The sequence below is a fragment of the Scyliorhinus canicula genome, chromosome 2 (genome assembly GCF_902713615.1).
Source record: "Scyliorhinus canicula chromosome 2, sScyCan1.1, whole genome shotgun sequence".
NCBI lineage: Eukaryota > Metazoa > Chordata > Chondrichthyes > Carcharhiniformes > Scyliorhinidae > Scyliorhinus > Scyliorhinus canicula.
In genome coordinates this window covers 259,249,666-259,271,702 of record NC_052147.1, presented here as the reverse complement: position 1 = coordinate 259,271,702, position 22,037 = coordinate 259,249,666, and the positions used below count along the sequence as shown (strand labels likewise).

General features: G+C 45.2%; 1 protein-coding gene across 1 annotated transcript in view; it reads right to left on the bottom strand.

Moving 5' to 3' along the window:
• The window catches only part of LOC119962107 (kinesin heavy chain), a 251,142-nt gene that overhangs the window by 102,818 nt on the left and 126,287 nt on the right, over nt 1-22,037 (bottom strand). Inside the window, exons 3-7 of the mRNA XM_038789984.1 lie at nt 21,110-21,183; nt 13,962-14,066; nt 5,914-5,962; nt 4,750-4,805; nt 1,124-1,211 (exon numbers count right to left, since the gene is read on the bottom strand). Coding sequence (XP_038645912.1) covers nt 1,124-1,211; nt 4,750-4,805; nt 5,914-5,962; nt 13,962-14,066; nt 21,110-21,183 — 372 coding nt within the window. The remainder of the gene's footprint in view (nt 1-1,123; nt 1,212-4,749; nt 4,806-5,913; nt 5,963-13,961; nt 14,067-21,109; nt 21,184-22,037) is intronic.

Below are 22,037 nucleotides of genomic sequence, written 5' to 3'. Positions count from 1 at the left end.
CTAGCAGCGGGGCCCCGTGAACCACGGCATCACAGGCTTAGCGAACTTCGCTAAGCCAGCGCGCCAAGGGTAATGGCGGCTGACGCGCACGATGACGTCAGCCGCGGATGCGCGGATTGGACGGCTCCAACCCGCGCATGCGCGGATGACGTCATCACGCATATGCGTGAAACCCACGCATGCGCGGGCCGTCATGCGCCTCAGCCGCCCCACGGACTGATCCAGCGGGGCGGCGGAGGAACAAAGAGTGCGCGGGGTTCGGACCCGCTGCGGCCATGCCAATCGGTGCCATGGTTCTCCAGAACGGCACTTTGCGGCCGTTTTCACGAACGGTGAGAGCAGGTGTGTTGGAGTTCGTGAAAACGGCCGTAAAGGCCTGGGAAATCGGCCCATCGGATAGGGGAGAATCGCTGCTCGCCGTAAAAAAACGGCGAACAGCGATTCGTGTCGTGGGGCGGCCGTGGGAGGGGGGGGGGGGGGGGAGAGAATAGCGGGAGGTCGGGGAAAATGTCAGGAAGGCCCTCCCGCTATTCTCCGACCCGTCGTGGGGGGCGGAGAATCGCGCCCAAGGACTTCCCAAAACAATGGGTGCGAGTCAAATGAATTGCTCGCCTCTCAAAAAGTAACATCAATGTTGGCTCACTGGTAACTTGCCTATATGTCATCCACGAAGGTCTTTTCAAAAAAAATCTTGCATTAGCACAACATCAACCTGGATTTATATCTTGCCTTTTATAGACAAAATGTCACAGTAGATTTACAGAGGGAGAGAAGAAGTAGCAGAGACGGAAAGGAGGCTGAGAGCAGGATATAAATAAAATAAACTATAAAATAGTTACATTTCTTGATATACAAATTTGTCTGCAGTTCATAAAGAAAATAGGTTAAGGAAAGATGTTTCTGAAATATCTGGCCTTCGTCCTTCCAGAAGCAAGATTTACCTGTTATATGCTGAAGAAAATCAGTTGCAACAGAGCATGTTGTGTAGGAACCACTGGATAGGAAAGAACCGATTAAACCTTAATGGCCAACATTAGTGCTACAGCTTCAACTTCAATAGGTTATATCAAAGCCCCATAGTCCAAATAAAGATTAGAGGATGTGGCAATAACCAGTTACTTACTGGTGACAGCTACATGACGGTTAGCCTTTCCTTCGTCAATGACATCCATTACCTCCTCCGGACTAGAGACAAACCTCTCCGTACAGCCCTTTTGGAAAGTTTACAAAAGAAAAGTTATTGGAAAGTTTCCAAGTATTATATAAAAACACATACTTAAGCCAAACATCCTCCCTCAGGTTAAAAATCTACAGAATTTGCAAATTAGCCGTGAATGTATTTTTTTAAACAGAAGGACCTAATTGTTTGTAGGTACTATCATTTTGGCCATTTGCAATAATTTTCAAAATTGAATTCATAGAAACCCTTACAGCGTAGAAAGAGGCTATTCAGCCCATCGGATCGGCACCAACCCGCCAAATGAGTACAATACCTAGACCCACGCCCTGCCCCAGTCCTGTAACCCCACCCAACCTTTGAACACTATAGGGCAATTTAGCACGGCCAATCCACTTAATCTGCACATCTTTGGACTGTGGGAGGAAACTGGAGCACCCGGAGGAATGCACGCAGACACGGGGAGAATGTGCAAACTCCATACAGTCACCCACGGCTGAAATTGAACCTGGGCGCTGTGAGGCAGCAGTGCTAACCACTGTGCCATTGTGCTGTCCAATATATGTAATCACTCTATATCATACATAGTCACATCAAACTAATATCTCTGCACCCTCTCAAATATCACTCTCTCGGGGCGGCACGTGGCGCAGTGGTTAACACTGGGTCTACGGCGCTGAGGACCTAGGTTCGAATCCCGTCCGTCTGGAGTTTGCATATTCTCCCCCTGTCTGTGTGGGTTTCACCCCCACAACACAAAGATGTGCTGGTTAGGTGGATTGGCCATGCTAAATTGCCCCTTAATTGAAAAAAATATAATTGGGTACTCTAAATTTAAAAAAATATATATCACTCTCTCTTAAATTTCACCACAATATCTGCATCCCGACAACCTTGTTCAGGAAGTTGGGAAATGGCACGCTAATGATGAGGGGAAATTATCTGATTTGGTAAGTTGTTACGATGTGAAACGCGTTACCTGGAAGGATGGCGGAAGCAACATCAGTAGCAAATTCCAATAGGAAATCGGATTACACTTGAAGAGGAAGAAATTGTGGGGAAAGAGTAGGAGAATTCTCTGGCTCCTCAGACCATAAGACATAGGAGCAAAATTAGGTCACTCGGCTCATCAAGTCTGTTCTGCCATTCAATCATGGCTGATATTTTCTCATCCCCATTCTCACCCCCTTGAGACCAGCACAGGTAGGATGGTCAAATGGTTTCTCTCTGCGCTGTCTGCTTCCTTGTGTTGTCTCTCTTTCATTTCAGTATGTAATTTAGCACGAGATCGTGTGCATCGTGATGCAGGACTCATCAGGAAGGCATTTAATGATTGTCAAATTATGAAAGGAGATATTTTGAGTCAATGAAGTACGTGTCGCCAGGTTTTTCCTACTGATGAGCTCATCAATGTTTGAGGGATATTTTATTCTGTCAGTTAGTAAAAAATTTAACCATTGTACTTTTCATTCTCACCATTCCCATGGTGATGGAGCCCATGAACTTCACTTATACATTCTTAGATCCTCCAGGAATAGATGAAAACTTTTGGGGAATGATTGAGCTGAAGCACTAACCTCTCTTTCTTTGCCCCATCGATCAAGCACATTTGCATTATTTTTTTTCCCCATTCCACAATGCTGGAGGTGCGCCAATCAACATTCAGCAGCCAATAATAATGGGTATCTGAGAAATCTGGGGGAACCCTAGTTGAACGTTTAACAAGAGGGGCTCTGTTTGAGATGTCAGAAGCTCACTCAACCATTGCATGTAACTTGTGGTTTGATTATTTGGTGGACGTGAATCTGTGTAATGTCCGACAAATGGTGAAATAACACCTGATGGAAGATTTTTAAAACTCTTGGATAATTAACACTGTAGGCAGAACTGAAATAGAATGTGATTACTTTGGTTTGCGAATTAGCGATCTGATTAGGTCGGGAAAGTGGCTGATGAGTACAAGATCACATTTAATGTGTATGAATGCAAGGCACTACCACTAGGGAAGAGAAATAAAGAAAGCCATACAAATTAAACAGCTCCATGCTACAGGGAACACCACAGGCCCTGGAGATAGTGGAGGAAATCTCAGTGGATCCAGTGGTGCAGTGTGGCCGTAAAGTTAACTCAATGGATTCTGGAATGCATAGCTAGAGGAAGCGAGCATAAGACCCAGTCAGTGATAATGGGATGATTTTTATTCCCGGTGGGATCACAGCCTAATGAACAGCCAGCTCATCCAGGAGCGGCAGCTGGAGGCTTAGCTGGTTTTAATGGCGCCCTGACTTTTTTTGTCAATGATCTCAAATCAGTATCTTCTGCTTAGCGACTTCTCTGCCCATGCAAACTGTAGAACCTTGTACTGAAAACTCAACAACAGTTACACAAGGAATAATTTTTATATATAACGCTGCCGAAATGTTGCATTAGGGATTTGTTTGACACCTGCAAGTGGATGGGACTGAAATAATGCTGTCACCTTAAACTAAAAAATTAATTCTAAAGCTCATATTCTTACTTAAAATTTCCTCTCCTATTTTATTTTGCAACAATGTTAAGTACAAGTAACAGTACAACTGAAGTGTTAGATATAATCTATTTTTGTAAGTATTGAATGAACATTGCACTCATAATGTGCCAATCTTAAGGAATTCAAGCAGATTAGTAAACTAACGCTATCGCAGTTCTTGACAAAATACTTGTGCGAGTCTGTTTAAAAGATATTGGCTCCAGTGTTAACTGGGGGGGGGGGGGGGGGGGGCGGCAAGGACACAGCTGTTTTGTGCTCGGGCGTTGCTGAATTTAAGAGGGCATGTTTGATGATTTTGGTTTCTGTTTTCTCATCGCTGCCAGCCCGATTCAGAGGCAGGGCGGGATTGTGGCTCGTGGGTCGATCAGTTGGAGTGACGAGGGAGCTTCTGAGAGGAATCAGAGAGGAACCGAAGGGTTGGGTGTGGAAGTGTTGGGAGACAAAGATAAGGAGGGTTATGTCATGGGAGATTGTGACTTGGGACAAGGTTGGGGGAAGGGGGGGGGGGGGAGTAATCATGAGGGAGAAGGGGACTGGAGGCAGACTGGAAGCTTGATCCAGCAGTTAAGTGGAAAGGCACTTACCTGCTAGATCCAACAATCTCCACCTCCCTTTAGCTACCAGGTTTCCGAGGGACAGGAAATTTAAGTTTAAAATTTCCACGTTTGTTACAGGAAGGTGTGGTTTACCAAGCTAAAAATTTCTGCATCAGCCATTTCTGTATGATTTACTTATGAAACAAGAGTGTAAATTATATTCCAAGTTCTTGTTGTTTAATGTATCCAAGCATTTCATAATGCACCCATATAATTCTAGGATTGATCAATTTCAGTGGTACAACTTTGAAATCTAATAAAGTATTCCATTCTGCATAAGTCAAAATAAATGTTGACAAATCCAAAATGTTGAATTGATTCATTAGATTTCTAAAGCAGTGCAGGTAATTTATCTCTGAGTAGGTTGGCTGTCTGAGTACTTGGTACATTGCATTGATTCAAGGGATCATTTTGAAGTTAATAAAACAGATAGCAATAAATCTTACCTTAACAAACGGTACTCTGTTTTTATCCTCATGCACTGAAAGATTGGTTTTTGAAACTGTAAAATGAAATTATGTCTGTGAGCAATTTATGAAGTAATTGTATTTGCACCTGAACCAGCCGATCTTGCAATAAGGTGGCCATTTTATATAATTTTTTTTGGTCAGACATTTTGTTGCTTTTATTATTAAATTAAATGGAATGTCATTTGGAATTCATGCAATTTAAAAATGACAGTTTTTATTAAATAAACATTTGTAATGGAACAAACCCATTGTAAATCGTGCAACATTATCGTTAAATTTGAGATGGATGGAGAGAGGGTGATGAACCAACTAATAATGCTCTTCAAGAAGGCAGCCACTGGCAATTCAAATGGTATGATGCACAGAAAACGTGAGCGATCCAAAAATATCCCACCCGGTGAATTTGGTTAAGGAGACTGCCCTGACCTGCACCTTTTTCATATTTTTACACATTCCTTATTATGACCACCCGTTGCACAAATCATTTACCGAATAGAGAAAAAAGAAATCCCAGCATAGATTCATAGAGTGTTACCACTGATCATATCAGGAAAATATCCATTTATCTCCAACCTCCATTTTCTAGCCTTTCTGAATCCATTCCCTTCAATGCCTTGTACCTTAATTTTTGTGGTAAGTTTCATGTGGTTTCACCTGATCAAAAGTCTTCTGAAAATCCATTTCTGCAACATTCAGCATTCATTCCTTGACATACTATATGAATTTTCCAAAACAATTCAATAAAATTAGTCAAGCATGACCTGCATTTTAAAACTCCGTGATGACCATCTCTGATTAGTCCATGCCGCTCTGTTAACTAGGTTGACGCTAATTTACAGGTTCTGGAAGCCTGAATTTCCTCACACTATTGGATACATTCATTCGATTTCTAAAGCAGCGCAGGCAGTTTATCCAGTGCCCTTTCTTCTCCCACATTTATCTCACTGATCTTTGTGGAATCTTACTTTGTACTATGCATTTGTATTTGCTTGTGTCAGAATAGATGTACTTTATCATATTTAACGCACAGACGTTTGAGAGAGGTGGGAAGATGTTACAGAAATGCCTTCTGATTCTTGTTTCTGGTTTGTGTTGGCAAAGAAGGGGTGCCGCACTTTAAAAATGAGAAAATTATCTCACCATCTAGTAAATCCCGAATTTTGTCCATGTAGATCTCAAAGTAGGAAACCTATAACAGAACACAAAAGGTAATTTACATAAGAGCATACCTGCAAAGTAATCTCATTTGATGTTGAAGCAGGTAAATTTGGCCAGCAGCACCACACAATCACAGAATAATACAGGGCAGAAGAGGCCCTTCAGCCCATCTTGTCAGCACCGACGCATGACAAACACCTGACCTGCCTACCTCATCCCATTTGTCAGCACTTGGCCCATAGTCTTGAATGTTAAGACGTGCCAAGTGCTCATCCAGGTACTTTTTAAAGGATGAGGCAACCCACCTTTACCATCCTGCCAAGCAGTGCTTTCCAAGCAGTCACTGCTCTCTGGGTAAAAAGGTTTTCCCTCACATCTCCCCTAAAACACCTGCCCCTCACCTTGAACTTATGTCCCCTCCTGACTGATCCTTGGACTGAGGGGAACAGCTGCACCCTGTCTACCTTGCCCACCCCACCCCCCCCCCCCATAGTCTTGGACCCTCGATCAGGTCGCCCCTCAATCTTTGCTGCTCCAACGAAAATAACCCAGGCCGAGGCGTGCGGGCGGCTGAGGAAATGTATTCAGAACTACCTGGAAGTCAACGACATGGGGGACATTTCGGCAGTGATGGTCTGGGAGGCATTGAAGGCGGTGGATAGAGGGGAGCCGATCTCGATATGGGCCCACAGGGAGAAGGTAGACAGAGCAGAGATGGACCGACTGATAAAGGAGATATTGCAGGTCAACAGGAGATACACGGAGACCCCAGAGGCAGATCTTTTAAAGGAATGGCGGAGGCTACAGGCGGAGTTCAGCTTGTTAACCACAGGGAGGGCGGTGGAGCAGCTGAGAAAGGCGAGGGGGGCTATTTATGAGCATGGAGCGAAGGCCAGCAGAATGCTTGCACAGCAGCTTAGAAAGAGGGAGGCAGCCAGGGTGATAAGGAAAGTAAATGACGGAGATGGGAACCTGGTTGGAGATTCAGCAGGGGTGAGTAAGGCGTTTAGGGATCTCTACAGTAGGCTGTATGGGTCGGAACCCCCAACGAGAGAGGGGGGGGGGGGGAGAGGGATGTTGCCCCTAACAATTTTGCTGACATTGAAGCGGGACAAGGACCCACAGCTGTGTGGGCCCTACTGGCCAATATCCCTCTTGAATGTGGACGCCAAACAGCTGGCCAAAGGTTTGTCCTCTAGGATTGAGGATTGTGTTCCAGACGTTATTGGGGAGGACCAGACGGGGTTTGTTAAGGGAAGACAGTTGGTGGCCAATGTAAGAAGGCTGTTAAACGTGATCATAATGCCCCCGGAAGGTAGGGAGGGGAGGAAGTGGTCGCAATGGATGCAGAGAAGGCCTTTGATCGAGTAGAATGGGAATATCTGTGGGAGGTACTGGGGCGGTTCGGATTTGGGCGGGGTTTTATGGACTGGGTCAGATTGCTGTATCAGGCTCCTGTGGTGAGCGTACGGACTATTTTAGGCTGTATCGAGGCGTGCGGGTGCCCTCTCTCCCCACTGCTCTTCATGTTGGTCACAGAGCCGCTGGCAATTGCACTGAGCTTCAAGGGGCTGGAAGGGGCTGGTCCGTGGGGGAGTGTAACACAGAGTCTCACTTTACGCAGACGACCTGCTCCTGTATGTATTGGACCCAGCAGAGGGAATGGAAGAAATCATGAGGATTCTGGGGGAGTGTGGCCGGTTTTCAGTTTATAAACTAAATATGGGGAAAAGTGAGATGTTTGCAGTCCAGGCGAGGGGACAGGAGAGGTGATTGGGGGAACTGCCGTTTAGAGTGGTCGGGGGAAGCTTTAGTTATCTGGGCATCCAAATGGTACGGGAATGGGAACGGCTGTACATGTTAAATCTGGCTCGACTAGTAGACCAAATGAAGGACGATTTTCGGAGGTGGGACGCGCTCCTGCTGTCACTAGCTGGGAGGGTGCAGACGGTGAAGATGACGGGTCTTCCTGAGATTCTTGTTTGTGTTTCAGTGTCTCCCCATCTTTATTCCGCTGTCCTTTTTCAAACGGGTCAACAAAGTGATCACTGGCTTTGTATGGGCGGGCAAGACCCCCCGAGTAAGGAGGGGGGTGCTTGAGCGGAGCTGGGGAGAGAGCGGGCTGGCGCTACCACACTTCAGTAACTATTATTGGGCGGCAAATATAGCCATGATCAGGAAGTGGGTGGTGGGGGGAAGCGTCGGCATGGGAGCGTATGGAGGCGGCTTCTTGTAAGGGCACCAGCTTAGGGGCATTGATAACGGCGCCTCTGCCATTCCTGCCAGCACGGTACTCCACCAGCCCCATGGTGGTGGCAGCCCTGAGAGTCTGGGGGCAATGGGGGAAACATGTTGGAGCAGAGGGAGCATATGTCTGGTATCCAATTTGTAATAATCACCGGTTTGCCCCAGGAAGGATGGACGGGGGGGTTCCGGAGGTGGCGGAGAGCAGGGATTGAGAGGATGGGGGATATGTTTATAGAGGGGAGCTTTCCTAGCCTGAGGGAGCTGGAGGAGAAATTTGGACTGGCGAGGGGAAACAAATTCAGGTACCTGCGGTTGTGGGACTTCCTACGCAGGCAGGTTTCAAACTTCCTGCTCTTACCACCAAGGGGGATGCAGGACTGGGTAGTTTCCAGAGGGTGGATGGGAGAAGGGAGGGTCTCTGACATTTACAAGGAACTTATGGGGTCAGAGGAGACGCAGACTGGGGAGCTGAAGCGCAAGTGGGAAAAGGAGTTGGGAGGAGAGATTGAGGACGGTCTCTGGGCGGACGCGTTGAGTAGTCAACACGTCCACAACATGTGCCAGGCTCAGCCTGATACAATTCAAGGTCGTTCACCAGGCACACATGACAGTGGCCCGGATGAGCAGGTTCTTTGGGTTAGAAGATAGGTGTGCAAAGTGTGCGGGAGGGCCAGCGAACCATGTCCACATGTTCTGGCCATGTCCAATGCTTAGGGCATGCTGGCAGGGGTTTGCAGATGTCATGTCCACGGTGTTAAAAACAAGGGTGGCACCGAGTCTAGAGATGGCAATTTTCGGGGTGTCGGAAGATCTGGGAATCCAGGAAGAGAAAGAGGCAGCCTTTGCTTCCCTGGTAGCCCGGAGACGGATACTATTAACTTGGAGGGACTCAAAGCCCCCGAAATCGGGGACCTGACTATCGGACATGGCTAGCTTTCTCTGTTTGAAGAAAATCAAGTTCGCCTTGAGAGGGTCAATGTTAGGGTTCACCCGGAGGTGGCAACCGTTCGTTGACTTCTTTGCAGAAAATTAATCAGCAGGTTAGTTTTGCTTAGAGCAGGGGGTTAATAAAGTTGGGACCTGTAAGGGAGGAAGGCAGCTTTTGCACTATGTTTATAGATTAATGTATATTGTTTATTTTGTTGTCGCTGTAAAACTAAAAAGTACCTCAATAAAATATTTATTAAAAAAAAAATAACCCAGGCCTATCCAACCTCCCTTCCATGTCAACATCCTGGTGAATGGAGGAAAAATGTGCTTGTGGATGTGGCCTATCACTGCCCTAACTCGGTGCCCCAGGGTGTGCGACCCATGGTACTGTCTGCCCCAGGAAGTCTTATGCAGGTTTCACCTCTACTGACTTTTACTCAGTTGATCACAATCATAAGAAAGAACAGATTTTTTTTTACATCTATGAAATGTGATGTGTGCGGTTACATTTGTTGGCAGCCAACTTGATTTTGAAGGCTGTGACGGATACATCTTCCTGTTTATGGCATACAAGGTCACTTCAAAATAAATTATTCCTGCGCAAATTCAATTTGATTGCAAATTAGAAATGACTTAACATAAATTAGTGGCTTTGTTCTGAAACCTATCAGATGAAAGTGACGGCTGAGGCTGAGGAATTTGATAAATTTAGTTCAACTGTGGAGTAGGGCATCTATTCTAGTTCAGTTTTCAAATTCAAAATGTGTTCTGGGCAGTGTGCAGAATATTTTACTCTGTCACACTGTACCATATGTTGTATGCACTACCTCTGAGCTCCACAAGCCATTTTATTAGTGTTACACTATGGTGCTTGTCCAGTAGAGGTAGTGTCACACCATTTATCATTTTGGTATTTAAGGAGAAAGTGCTAACTAAAAATTCATTAACAGCACATATTGCCACACTGTCTATTACTATCATTTATCTATCCATTTTATTTGTTATTTGAATAAATTTGTTCTAGTCTCTGATCTCCATTTGAAACTTGTTCAAAGTAGTCACCTTCTGTCGCGACTTTAATAGTAGTTAGCAGATTCGTCTTCCAATTTAGAGTAAGAAAATAACTCTGTTAAGTAACACAGCATTTTTCATTGATTATTAAGGAGATCAGAACAGACCAATGTTAACTTTGTTAGTGTTTCCATCTCTCAAAAGGTTCCGCTCTCAATAAATGCTATTCGCCATTTACAGTGCGAGGCCATTTGGCCCATCAAGCCTGCACCAGCCCTTGGAAAGAGCACTCTGCCCAATCCCACACCTCCACCCTATCCCCATAACCCCACCTAACCTTTTTGGACACGTAAGGGCAATTTAGCATGGCCAATCCACCGAACCTGCACACCTTTGGACTGTGGGAGGAAACCAGAGCACCCGGAGGAAACCCACGCAGACAGTGGGAGAAAGTGCAGACTGCGCACAGACAGTGATCCAAGTCGGGAATCGAACCTAGGACCCTGGAGCTGTGAAGCAACAGTGCTAACCACTGTGCTACCATGCCGCCCTTTTTTCCCCATTTATCCCACAGAAACAACTTGGGGAAAATGTTACTCTTCATTGGTCGTGTTTTCAAACACTGTCTTCACACAAGCTCAAAAAGGCAGAGAGATCTGCAAATCCATCAGCTCCAGAAAAGGCCACTAGCAGGTTAGAATATGGAGGGATAGGTACTGATTAAGGTAACTAATTCTGTATTTTAAAGTGCCCAATTTTTTTTTACAATTAAGGGGCAATTTAGCGTAGCCAGTCCATCTATCCTGCACATCGTTGGGTTGTGGGGGTCAGACCCAAGCAGACATGGGGAGAATGTGCAAACTCCACATAGACAATGACCTGGTGCTGGGATCAAACCTGGGACTTCGGTGGCGTGAGGCAGCAGTGCTAACCACTGTGCCACCATGTCACCCGAACTGATTCTGTTCTTAATTGTTGGTCTGAATGCTTACTTGCTGTGCAATAAAGTAAGTTAACAATTTGCATCATGCTTCATCTCATCAAGGGTCATTCCGCCCCCTTGTCTAAAAGTCAGGGGCGAGCCTGCCTTTGTTTGGCAGCCTCGCCCCTGCACTATTAAACAGCCAATAGCCCCTTAATTGGCTCAAGTGCGAGACATTCGCCCCTCACCAAGACAAAGTCCCACCACAGAGAACTGCTGTCCAATAGAGGGCAAGGAATGGTGGCCGCTCCTGGGACTGCAACAAACCCGAGTCGGAGGCACTCAACTCTGGAGGTGGATTATAATTTGAATCTGGGTCTCGCCGGGGTGAGGCTGGCAGGATGGAAAGGGTCAGGTAGTAGGAATGCAGGGGAGTGGATTCACACCTTGGGGAAGAGGAGGGCATCCAATAGCCAACCCCCCCACCCACTCCAACCCACTCCAACCCACTCCCTCACACCCCAAGCTCACCAGGTTTTCCCTGCCAGCCTGGTGACCAAGCACAGGCCCCTCCCTCAGCTTCCCCAGCTTCAATGGGAAGAGGACCTTGAGTGGCGATTAACCTAGGTTAATTGCAGGGCAGGGGTGGGGAAGGAGGCATAATCCTGGTCCAATTGTTTGGTTAGTCTGTGTTCATAGAAATTAATGTACCAGCATATGCAAACAACACACTTATCCAGTTTGGACCATAAGGAGGTTTTGTTGTCACACATCTGGGTTACATTATTGTGTAGCATTGTTCTGTACAGAGGCACTCCTAGGAATAAGATGCTGATCCCACTTACAGGACCAACAGATTTCACTGCACTTGAGTAAATATTGTTAAATTTTAACAATGCTGTTTTAAGTCTATGCTAGACAGCGATAAAGGGGAATGCTAAAATCCAGGATGATTAAATTCACTGAATACATGATTTATAAATACATCACTGGTAAGAAGAAATGATGGGCTGGATTCTCTGATTTCCAGACAAAGTGCTGGGAACAGTGGCGTGATTGCTGCACCGATTTTGGGACCGTTGGGGGGGGGTTAACAGCCGTGCAACATGGCACCGGCCGCACGCGGGCCTGGCCTGCCAAATAAGGACCCCCAGTAACTCCCCATGCCACCCCCGGACCTCCCCCCACCAGTCCCCCCCCAGCCCTTGCCAAAGCCCCCCCGGCCAGTGGCATTACACCCCCCCCCCCGACTGAGGCGGCACTGGACACAGTCCGCAGCCACAAGGCGGGGTCCACAAAACAAAATACCGTAAGTGTTCCACATCATCAGGAACTCATCCCATTCGGGCGGTGCATTGGGGGAAACGCCTCAGGTGAGGCCGTCCTGATGGTGTGTGCTGTTTTTGAGTGGGTGGAGCATCGCAAAAGTGGCGCCGCCCCTGATTTTGGCACAAATGGCGATTCTCCGACCAATTGCCGAACGCAATTATGGCGTCAGTGATCGGAGAATCCCACCCAATGGTCTTAATCGCGCATTTAAATTTCAATGCTGACTAAGCTGCAGAGTGTGATTGAACGGTCAGGTTAAACCCAAAAAGCAGCTCGCCATGACGCAGCATGGCCGATAGAAGCCAGGGGACCCCACTACCGGATCTACCCCCGCTACCGATCACAACGCCTCAGGGGATCTAACGTCAAATGGCGTCCCACTCTCTCGCTACACCAAGGTGTTTCGGCGAGCATCGTTCCTCAGTGCAGAAAACTGGGCTGTGTGCCGACCGTACCTGGTCGCCACATTACCAGAAGGATGTGGATGCCTTGGAGAGGGTGCAGAGGAGGTTCACCAGGATGTTGCCTGGTATGGAGGGTGCTAGCTATAAAGAAAGGTTGAGTAGATTAGGATTGTTTTCGTTGGAAAGACGGAGGTTGAGGGGGGGACCTGATTGAGGTCTACAAAATTATGAGAGGTATGGACAGGGTGGATAGCAACCAGCTTTTTCCAAGAGTGGGGGTGTCAATTACAAGGGGTCATGATTTCAAGGTGGGAGGGGGAAAGTTTAAGGGAGATGTGCGTGAGAAGTTTTTTATGCAGAGGGTGGTGGGTGCCTGGAACGCTTTGCCAGCGGAGGTGGTAGAGGCGGGCACGATAGCATCATTTAAGATGCATCTAGACAGATTTATGAACGGACGGGGAACAGAGGGAAGTAGATCCTTGGAAAAGGTTTAGATAAAGGATCTGGACCGGCGCAGACTGGGAGGGCCGAAGTGCCTGTTCCTGTGCTGTCATTTTCTTTGTTCTTTGTAGCCACGTATTCCCCGCTGATGCGAGCGCTCGCTATGGAACTTTGTTCCCACTTAGTTAAATCGCACCCATAAACTCACTGTCGATTTTCAGATCATGAAATTCAAACAAACTGGATGGAGAATGATACCCAGGGATACCCATATTATAAAACCATTTCCAGATTCAGCACAGACCATTAAACAACATCACACGTTTGTTGACTTATCTTTGTCCATAATATTCTTATCTCCTTCAACAATTTGAGCATCACTGTCCACATGCAGACATTGCAGGTAGGATGGCACTCAAAGAGGTGCCACAGAAAATGGAGCATTTAGTAAGTGAAACTTAGTTACCGACACAAAGCTAAAAGTCCATTGAAAGAGGAAGTGAGGAGAAACTATGCAAAATTATCTCTTGTAAAAATGCCCATGATTCTTGGTATCTGCACCAGCTTCAGCTATTGCACTGGAGCTAGTTCAGTTTCAGGGACTAGAAAGTGCCTAAAATTGGTATTTCCATATCCGGTTAATGCTATGCAAGCACAGATTCATACCTCAGCATAGTACTACACAGTATACAATGTCATGGTTATCCAGAAATGGACTCTTCATGAAGAAGCTGCTTCACATTTACCTTAATATGCAATTCTAGATTCTCATCCATGGAATATATGTGATCGAAGATGTCATGTGCTATTCTTGGAATAATACCCATCAGCTGATGATTATGAAGTTTTCCCTAGGACGTAACATTAAAAAAAAAAGATTGTTTAATATACTTGATACATGTTGCCAATAGTTGTCATTTACTGAAGAGAAGGTCATGTTTCTGTTACTGTAAATTAAAACAAATTGAGTTCATCTTCACAGTGCCATACCAACTAAGCACAGTTGACCTTTGAAGTACTATGGAACACATTCACATTTTTGTTACATTCTTTGATGGAATGCGGGATTCGCTGCCTGGGCCAGCGGTTATTGCCCATCCCTAACTGCCCTAGGACTAAGTGGCTTGCTAGGCCATTTCAGAGGGGGGTCAAAAGTCGACTATCTTGCAGTAGGTCTGGTACCACACGTCAGCCAGTTAAGGATGGAAGATATCCCTCCCAAAAGGCAGATTGTTGCAACAGTCAATGATGGCTGTCATGGTCACCATTGATTAGCTTTATATTCAGCTTTACTAATTGAATTTAAATTCCACCATCTATCATGGTGGGGGTTTGAACCCATGATCCCAGAGCATTAACTTAGGCCTCTGGATTATTAGTCCCATGACATTACTACTATACCACCTCTACGTTGCGAAGATATAATCTAATCAGTTGTGAATGGTCTGTTGATGGCTTTCAACAAAATGTCATTGGGTATTCAAGAAATATGATTATTTCAACACACAGGTCTGTCTGAAATTAGATTTTAAAATGTCTACAGGGACGATAGCAGCATCCAAGCAGCACTAGGAAAACTGCAAATAATGTACCAGAAATGGATGGCAGGAAATGGAGAAAGTCAAGGAAAGAGAGTTACTCCACCAATGTCCATATGGTCAAGAAGCTGGTTCACCCTGAGGCTGGTATCTACTTGGAGACTATGAGCATCATGAACTCTTGTTTGAAGAATATTTTCACATATTTTCTGGCTGAGTTTCCCAGCTGACCAATTACAACCGGCTCCTAGGAGATCCAGACAGTCCGGTGCCTTCTGCTGCCCGGGGATCTGACCAAGCATGTCACATCAGAAGGGAACAAAGGTAGCGACCATGTACACCAGCTCCAAGTAAAACTCCACAATATAATGAAGGGACCTACAATGCCGCATAATTTGCTATTTGTAATGAAATCCAGACGTTTGCAAAAAAATGCATTTATAATTTTGATGCAAATGGTGAACAGAGGAAGTCATCCCCTTTAACATCTAGTCCAAAAGCAAATTACCATTTAATGTGAGCCATTAAAAACACAATCTGAAATCAGCTTGATTTAAAATGAAAATGATTCCATGTAAACAGGTGGATTTTCTATTGATACTTGAATACAAAGGGCTGCATACTGAAAAATTGTTTTTCAGTCAGGATGTTAGAAAGGTGGAACAACTTCATCACCTCAGTAAAGCAGTCAAAAAATTGAAATCTGATTAATCTCTTCCTGTCAGGCAACTTCAATTTCAAATGTAGCATGCTTACTATCTACTTAGAGAAACTGCAAACGGTTGGAACCAGAGACATCCACTTAACTCAACAGGCCTGACCCTTTTTTGTCGTCCTCACCTTGATTTCCTTCCTCCTTCATTTTATCTTACAGTCCCCACTCTCAAATCGTCTTTGACAGCCTCTTAGGATCGCAGGCACAGATTTCCGTTGTCATGGTGAAAATCCCGGAAATGGACGGAAAAAACGGTTTTCTCCCTGACATGGCATGTTCCATTTTTGTGGGGGGCGGGAGTTGAGTGGTCCAGTTTACAGAGTCAGCTGGCCACTTAAATTACCAGATGACCACCACTGAAATAGGATTTTGACAGGCCAGGATTGCTAAACCTGGAGTGTGCAGATTAGACCAGGTAAGAGAAGGTCTAAGCTTGGTGGACTTGTTTGGATGTCCCGGGTACTCCTTTGGATATGTAAGGTCTCCCTTTTGATATGGTACCAGGGTGCCTTTGGGAGAGGTAAGACACCCTTTGGGATTGTTAAAAGTGATCATGCATTTTTTCTGCACAAACCCATTGGAACTATCAAGTTGTCAAAGAACCGTTAAAGAACTGACCAGCTGTCAAAGAAATGCCCAGCTGTCAAAAAACTTTCAAACTGTCAATGAAATGTCAAAACTGTCACAGCTGTCAAGGAAATGTCAAAGAAAACTAGGTGAGTTGCATGGAGGAGCTAAGGGCAAAGGGTTCAGGGTGGGGTGCATAGATTTGCATGAGTTGGCAATAGGTTGACTAAAGCACCATAAGGATGTGGAGGGGTTGGACGGAAGGGCAGAGCTTCACATATGGCTCATGAGGGGCCATAAGTGTTGGTGGAGTGGCACGGGTTGGCAGATATTGGCATGGAGAGGGCATTGGGAGCGTATGTTGGGGAGAGAACTAGAGGGCTTTTAGTTCTTTTATTTTATTTCTAGACAATGTCAGGGACACAGAGGCAGGTCTTCCACCCAGCCCACCTCCGAATCTAGCAGCATCCACAATCATTCAGAGCAGGTGGGCCCAAATCCAGCCTGGTCACACCCCCCCCCCCCCCACCCCCATCCCGCCCCTCCATCCCCCTACCTCCAACGACAATCAGACCGTGGGCGACCACCTTAAAATATTGAGTTTTTAGAACCAGGAATTCTCCCACCTCTGCGCACCCGACCCGGCAGAGGAAAACTGGGCCATAGAATGCATTCGACCTACCGTGTCTATGTCAGATCTTGGCAAGGACAACTCATTAGTCCCATTCCCTACTGTTTCCCCATAGCCCTGCAATAGTTCCTTCTCAGATAATTATCCGATTTTCTTTTGAAAGGCTTGACTGAATCAGCCTCGACCGCCTTCTCAGGCGGTGCTTTCCAAATCCTAACCACTTGCTGCATCAAAGGAATTTTCCTCATTTCACCATTGCCGGTTTGGCCAATCACCATAAACCAGTGTCCTCTGATTCATCTCATCATTCAGCCAATAGGGGCAGTTTCTCCTCATCAATTCTGTCCAGAACCCCCCCCCCCCCCCCCCCCCCCACCCCCCCCCCACACCACCACCACCACCATGATTTTCTCCTCAGAACAACACAAGCTTCTCCAGCCTATCCACATAACTGAGGTTCCTCATCCCCGGAATCATTCTCTTGAATTGTTTCTGCACATTCTCAAATGCCTTCACAGGTTTCCTTCAGCGGATACAGTACCCCAGTTGAGGCAGAACCAGTGTTTTCCACAAGTTTATCATAACTTCCTTGCTTTTATGCTCTGTGCCCTTATTTTAAAGCTCAGGATCCCGTTTGCTTTGAACCGATTTATACCAATTGCTTCAATGGCTTTCTAAGCACCGTATTCCATGGATACCTGACCCTGGTTTTGAAATTGTTCACATTTTGCTCTTAACTTTTGATTTATAACCACTTATTTTTGAATCTTTCAACAGTGTGTCAAATTTGTTTGGGTCAGGTTTAGCAATTGCCTTCATACATTTGAAAATATCTCTTCGGTCACAGCAAAAATGTTTCTTTTTCAAACAATAAAAAGTGCAGCCTCCTCAATCTTCCTCTCAGAATTTAAATTCTTAAGGTGAGAGAGGGTGAATATTCCGGAAACAGGTGAAGCTTATAATAATGCGGGTGGAACGGACATCCTTCACCTCTTGCCTCATTTCCTTGTTGATCTTCTTGCAACAGGCTCCAGGGTGGAGGGAGCTGGGGAACAGTGGGGCTGAGGCCTACTCGCAGATCCCTGCTGATTCCAGATCTGTGGGGCCTTGGGGAGCAGGCCGGAAGCTTAGACACTGCTATTAAGCAACTTATCCTTCACCCAGGACTTTGTTCAGCAGTTCTGAATCCCAAGATGCAGCCCAAGTGACCTGCAGCTACATTTAATTTTCCAGCAACTTTTCCGGCCTTGCCTTCAGGGAGTATCTGGGCCATGTAAACAGAGCAATGTCACTATCTAGCATTGGGTTCAGAGAGAGAGAGAGAGGGAAGAATAATCTGTCCACATATACTTGTTGCTCTCGGCTGGATCCTCAATGCAATATCAGCTGAACGGAAATGTCCAAAACGGCAAACAGTGCACCAGACGGAGATCCATCATTGCTTCAAGCAATAATATTACCATCTGTTTTCAATTATACTCCCACCTTCTGCTCATGTGCTTTACGCTAAGATAATGGTTTTGATGATTATTCCACAACAGCTCCGTGAATAGCAATTGGGAAACAGAACATTGACTCCCACTCTCCCTAGATCAGAGACACCTAGAGGTCAATTGTGTTTGCCCTGCCATGGAATTGGCTGAAGACAGTGGACAGACAGCAGAACAGGGACCAAAGCTCTGATCTATGTGGTTTAGTAGCACACCACACAGTCAATTATCTGTTGAATTTCTGAGTGAATCAATGCTAATGCATCTCTTTAGAAAAACACGAACCGCCTTCTGGCACGCATGTTCAAACAAGCTGCATAAAAACAAAAGGCAAACGATGGCAGGTATTACTTTGTCACTCCACAGGGATGGGTAGGAGTGCAGCATAAATTCAGTCCAGATACTCTGCAATCAATAATCAAATGATTCATCCCTTTGGATTTAACCTGAAATGCAAAATTCGTCACATTTGCCCATCAATATCTGAACAACATCGGCAACCTCTTAAAAGAAATATCACTTGCAAAACTTCTCCCTCATTCTGAAAGAGCGTAATATTCCCTTATTGAAAATGAAATGAAATGAAAATCGCTTATTGTCATAAGTAGGCTTCAAATGAAGTTACTGTGAAAAGCCCCTAGTCGCCACATTCCGGCGCCTGTTCGGGAGGCTGGCACTCATTCTAATGTCTTATATTAGAAACAGCATAAAGATTACTTAATAACCTTGGCCAAGAAGAGCATTGGAAACTGGGTTTAAGGGATTATTTCCGAAATGAAGGTGCAACAATCTCCTTGAGTATTGCTGCAATTCATGATTTAATTAATACTGAGCTGCAAAATCACAGAATCACACCATCTGCTCGGTTCCATCTATGAATTTATAAAAGGGACAACAGAGACATTGTTGGTATGCTTTCAAATCATAATGCATAAGAAGATTTTTTTTTACATACTTCACACAATGAAGGAAGCATCAAAGCTAACTGACATTTGAAGATGGATGGCAGAGAGCATCAGAGGCCTAAAGGAAATCACACCGTACAGAAGTAGGGTCTGGACTTGGGGTGAGTGCTTTCCCAATTCCAGACATGTTTCTCTTGTAAGATGAAATGCTATTGAGAAGTTGATTTCAGAAACTGGTGAGGCAAATAACTTATCTGACCTATCAATTGTACTAGGGAGATTATGGGATGAAGGTTGGTAATTGCAATATTCAAAATAAAGAAACATACTTTTCTATCATTAGTTCAAATCACAGCAGCAAGTTGATCAATTTGCTACGAAAAATACCCTGTATTTTTTTTAGAGCGATGTTGATTTTTACGTTGCAATATTTTTGCACTACTGTATATTTCTACCCAAATGGGCTGCATAAATTAAATGCTCTTTGCTCACAAAAAACCTGGGCAACTTGTCAGGCCTTAACACTACTGAAGCAGCATGCAATGCGTTTTCTCAACTCCACAAGAAGAGAATGTTGACACCTAGGAAATGCTCAAAAGGGATGCGGGAAGTGTTATGTTCAGAGTCACGGCCAAGCCAACTCCATTTGATGTGTAACCAGAGCTATTCACTCATATTTCCACAACTTCACCTGTGGGGAACATGAGTGAGGGTACCTGTCAGTTCCGAATGAAAACAGTTCACTCCAGTTGAACTGACTAGTATGGTATACATATCATAGCCTTGGATGAAGAGGCTCTCAGCATCAAATACTGAACTGTGTTTGTCCTGATAATGTAGGAGTTTCTATAATTGCTAGATGAACAAGGTCAGCCATTTTGTCAAATGGTAGCAACAGCTATCCTTCAAGAATCCTTTGGAAAGGGTTCAGAGGAGATTTACTAGGATGTTGCCTGGTATGGAGGGAAGGTCTTACGAGGAAAGACTCAGGGACTTGAGGTTGTTTTCGTTAGAGAGGAGAAGGCTGAGAGGTGACTTAATAGAGACATATAAGATAGGTCAGAGGGTTAGATAGGGTGGACAGTGAGAGTCTCTTTCCTCGGATGGTGATGACCAACACGAGGGGACATAGCTTTACATTGAGGGGTGGTTGATATAGGACAGATGTCAGAGGCAGTTTCTTTACTCAGAGAGTAGTAGGGGTGTGGAACGCCCTGCCTGCAACAGTTGTAGACTCGCCGACTTTAAGGACATTTAAGTGGTCACTGGATAGACATATGGATGAAAATGGAATAGTGTAGGTCAGATAGGCTTCAGATGGTTTCACAGGTTGGCGCAACATCGAGGGCCGAAGGGCCCGTACTGCGCTGTAATGTTCAATGTTCTATGTTCTAAACGGTTAATGGAAAGATTGTGGCTATTGAATCCAGGTGAATTAACAAGAACCCAATGTGTAGAGGCTTGACTGCCAATTCTCTTTCAAATTAATGGTATGAACCAATTTGAACAAAATGAAAGCATGAATCAATGGGAATAATGAAACTGCACTATCCTTAACATTGGTTCACAGATGTCTGATGCCCTTCAAGGTGTAACACACTAAAAAAATGATCGTGATCAAGTAGCAGGGAAGGCTGTTTAAGAAAACAGTGCAAATTTCTTCAAGGAGCAACCACTAATATAGATAGGAGAGAAAGAGGGTTATGATGGTTAGCCCCTATGGTTAGGGGCTGTTTAGCACAGGGCTAAATCGCTGGCTTTGAAAGTAGACCAAGGCAGGCCAGCAGCACGGTTCAATTCCCGTATCAGCCTCCCCAAACAGGCACCAGAATGTGGCGACTAGGGGCTTTTCACAGTAACTTCATTTGAAGCCTACTTGTGACAATAAGCAATTTTCATTTCATTTCGTGATGGGAAAGGCGAAAACTTGCTTAGTTTTGTTCACTTTCAACAGGCGCTTGTCAATTCATTGTTGCAAAAATATTTTAAGAAATGGATACTTTCTGCTTTTGACAACATGCATCATGAAACATAAATCAACCATTTACCTCCATTGTATGTGTTTTGCCAGAGGATGTTTGACCATAGGCAAAAATAGTTCCATTGTAACCATCAAGCACATCTGAAAAAGAATGACGATCAGTATGATTAATTACGCAAATAAGTATAATGTAAAACTGAAGTTTATTAAATCATTTGTGAGCACTAAATTGGAGCATCAGCGACTGCAACTTAATCTGCCTATGCAATAATTGTTACTCAACTTCAGAGGCAATTAATTACAGGTTATGTACTTTGAGGCATCTGAGATGGATGACAAGGTACTTCAAGTCTGGCTTTCAATTTATATTACAAAAAATGTTTACCTGAATGCAAGGCACATAATCGAAAATCATTAAATTATCCCTAATTATTGGAAAACTTTTGGGAGGGTCCATTGCTGGATGTGGAAAGCTGCTGGTTAACCATGAGGGCTTCCCAATGGGCAGGATGGTAGCACAAGTGGATAGCACTGTGGCTTCACAGCGCCAGGGTCCCAGGTTAAATTCCCACGCTGGGTCACTGTCTGTGCGGAGTCTGCACGTTCTCCCCATGTCTGCATGGGTTTCCTCCGGATGCTCCGGTTTCCTCCCACTGTCCAAAGACGTGCAGATTAGGTGGATTGGACATGCTAAATTGCCCTTAGTGTCCAAAAACAAAAGGTTAGGAGGGGTTATTGGGTTACGGGGATAGGGTAGAAGTGAAGACTTAAGTGGGTCGGTGCAGACTCGATGAGCCGAATGGCCTCCTTCTGCACTGTATGTTCTATGTTCTATGTTCCTCCCAATGGGTTTCGGGGGGTGGGGTGGGAGCTTCTTGATGGCAGTTTCATGACCCACTGAAGGGGCCCCAGCAGGAAAGCCTTCCGCTGCAATTGCAGTGTTGCTGCTTGAAGATGATGGTCCCCATCCCTGTGATTGTCAGTGCCTGGCCCCG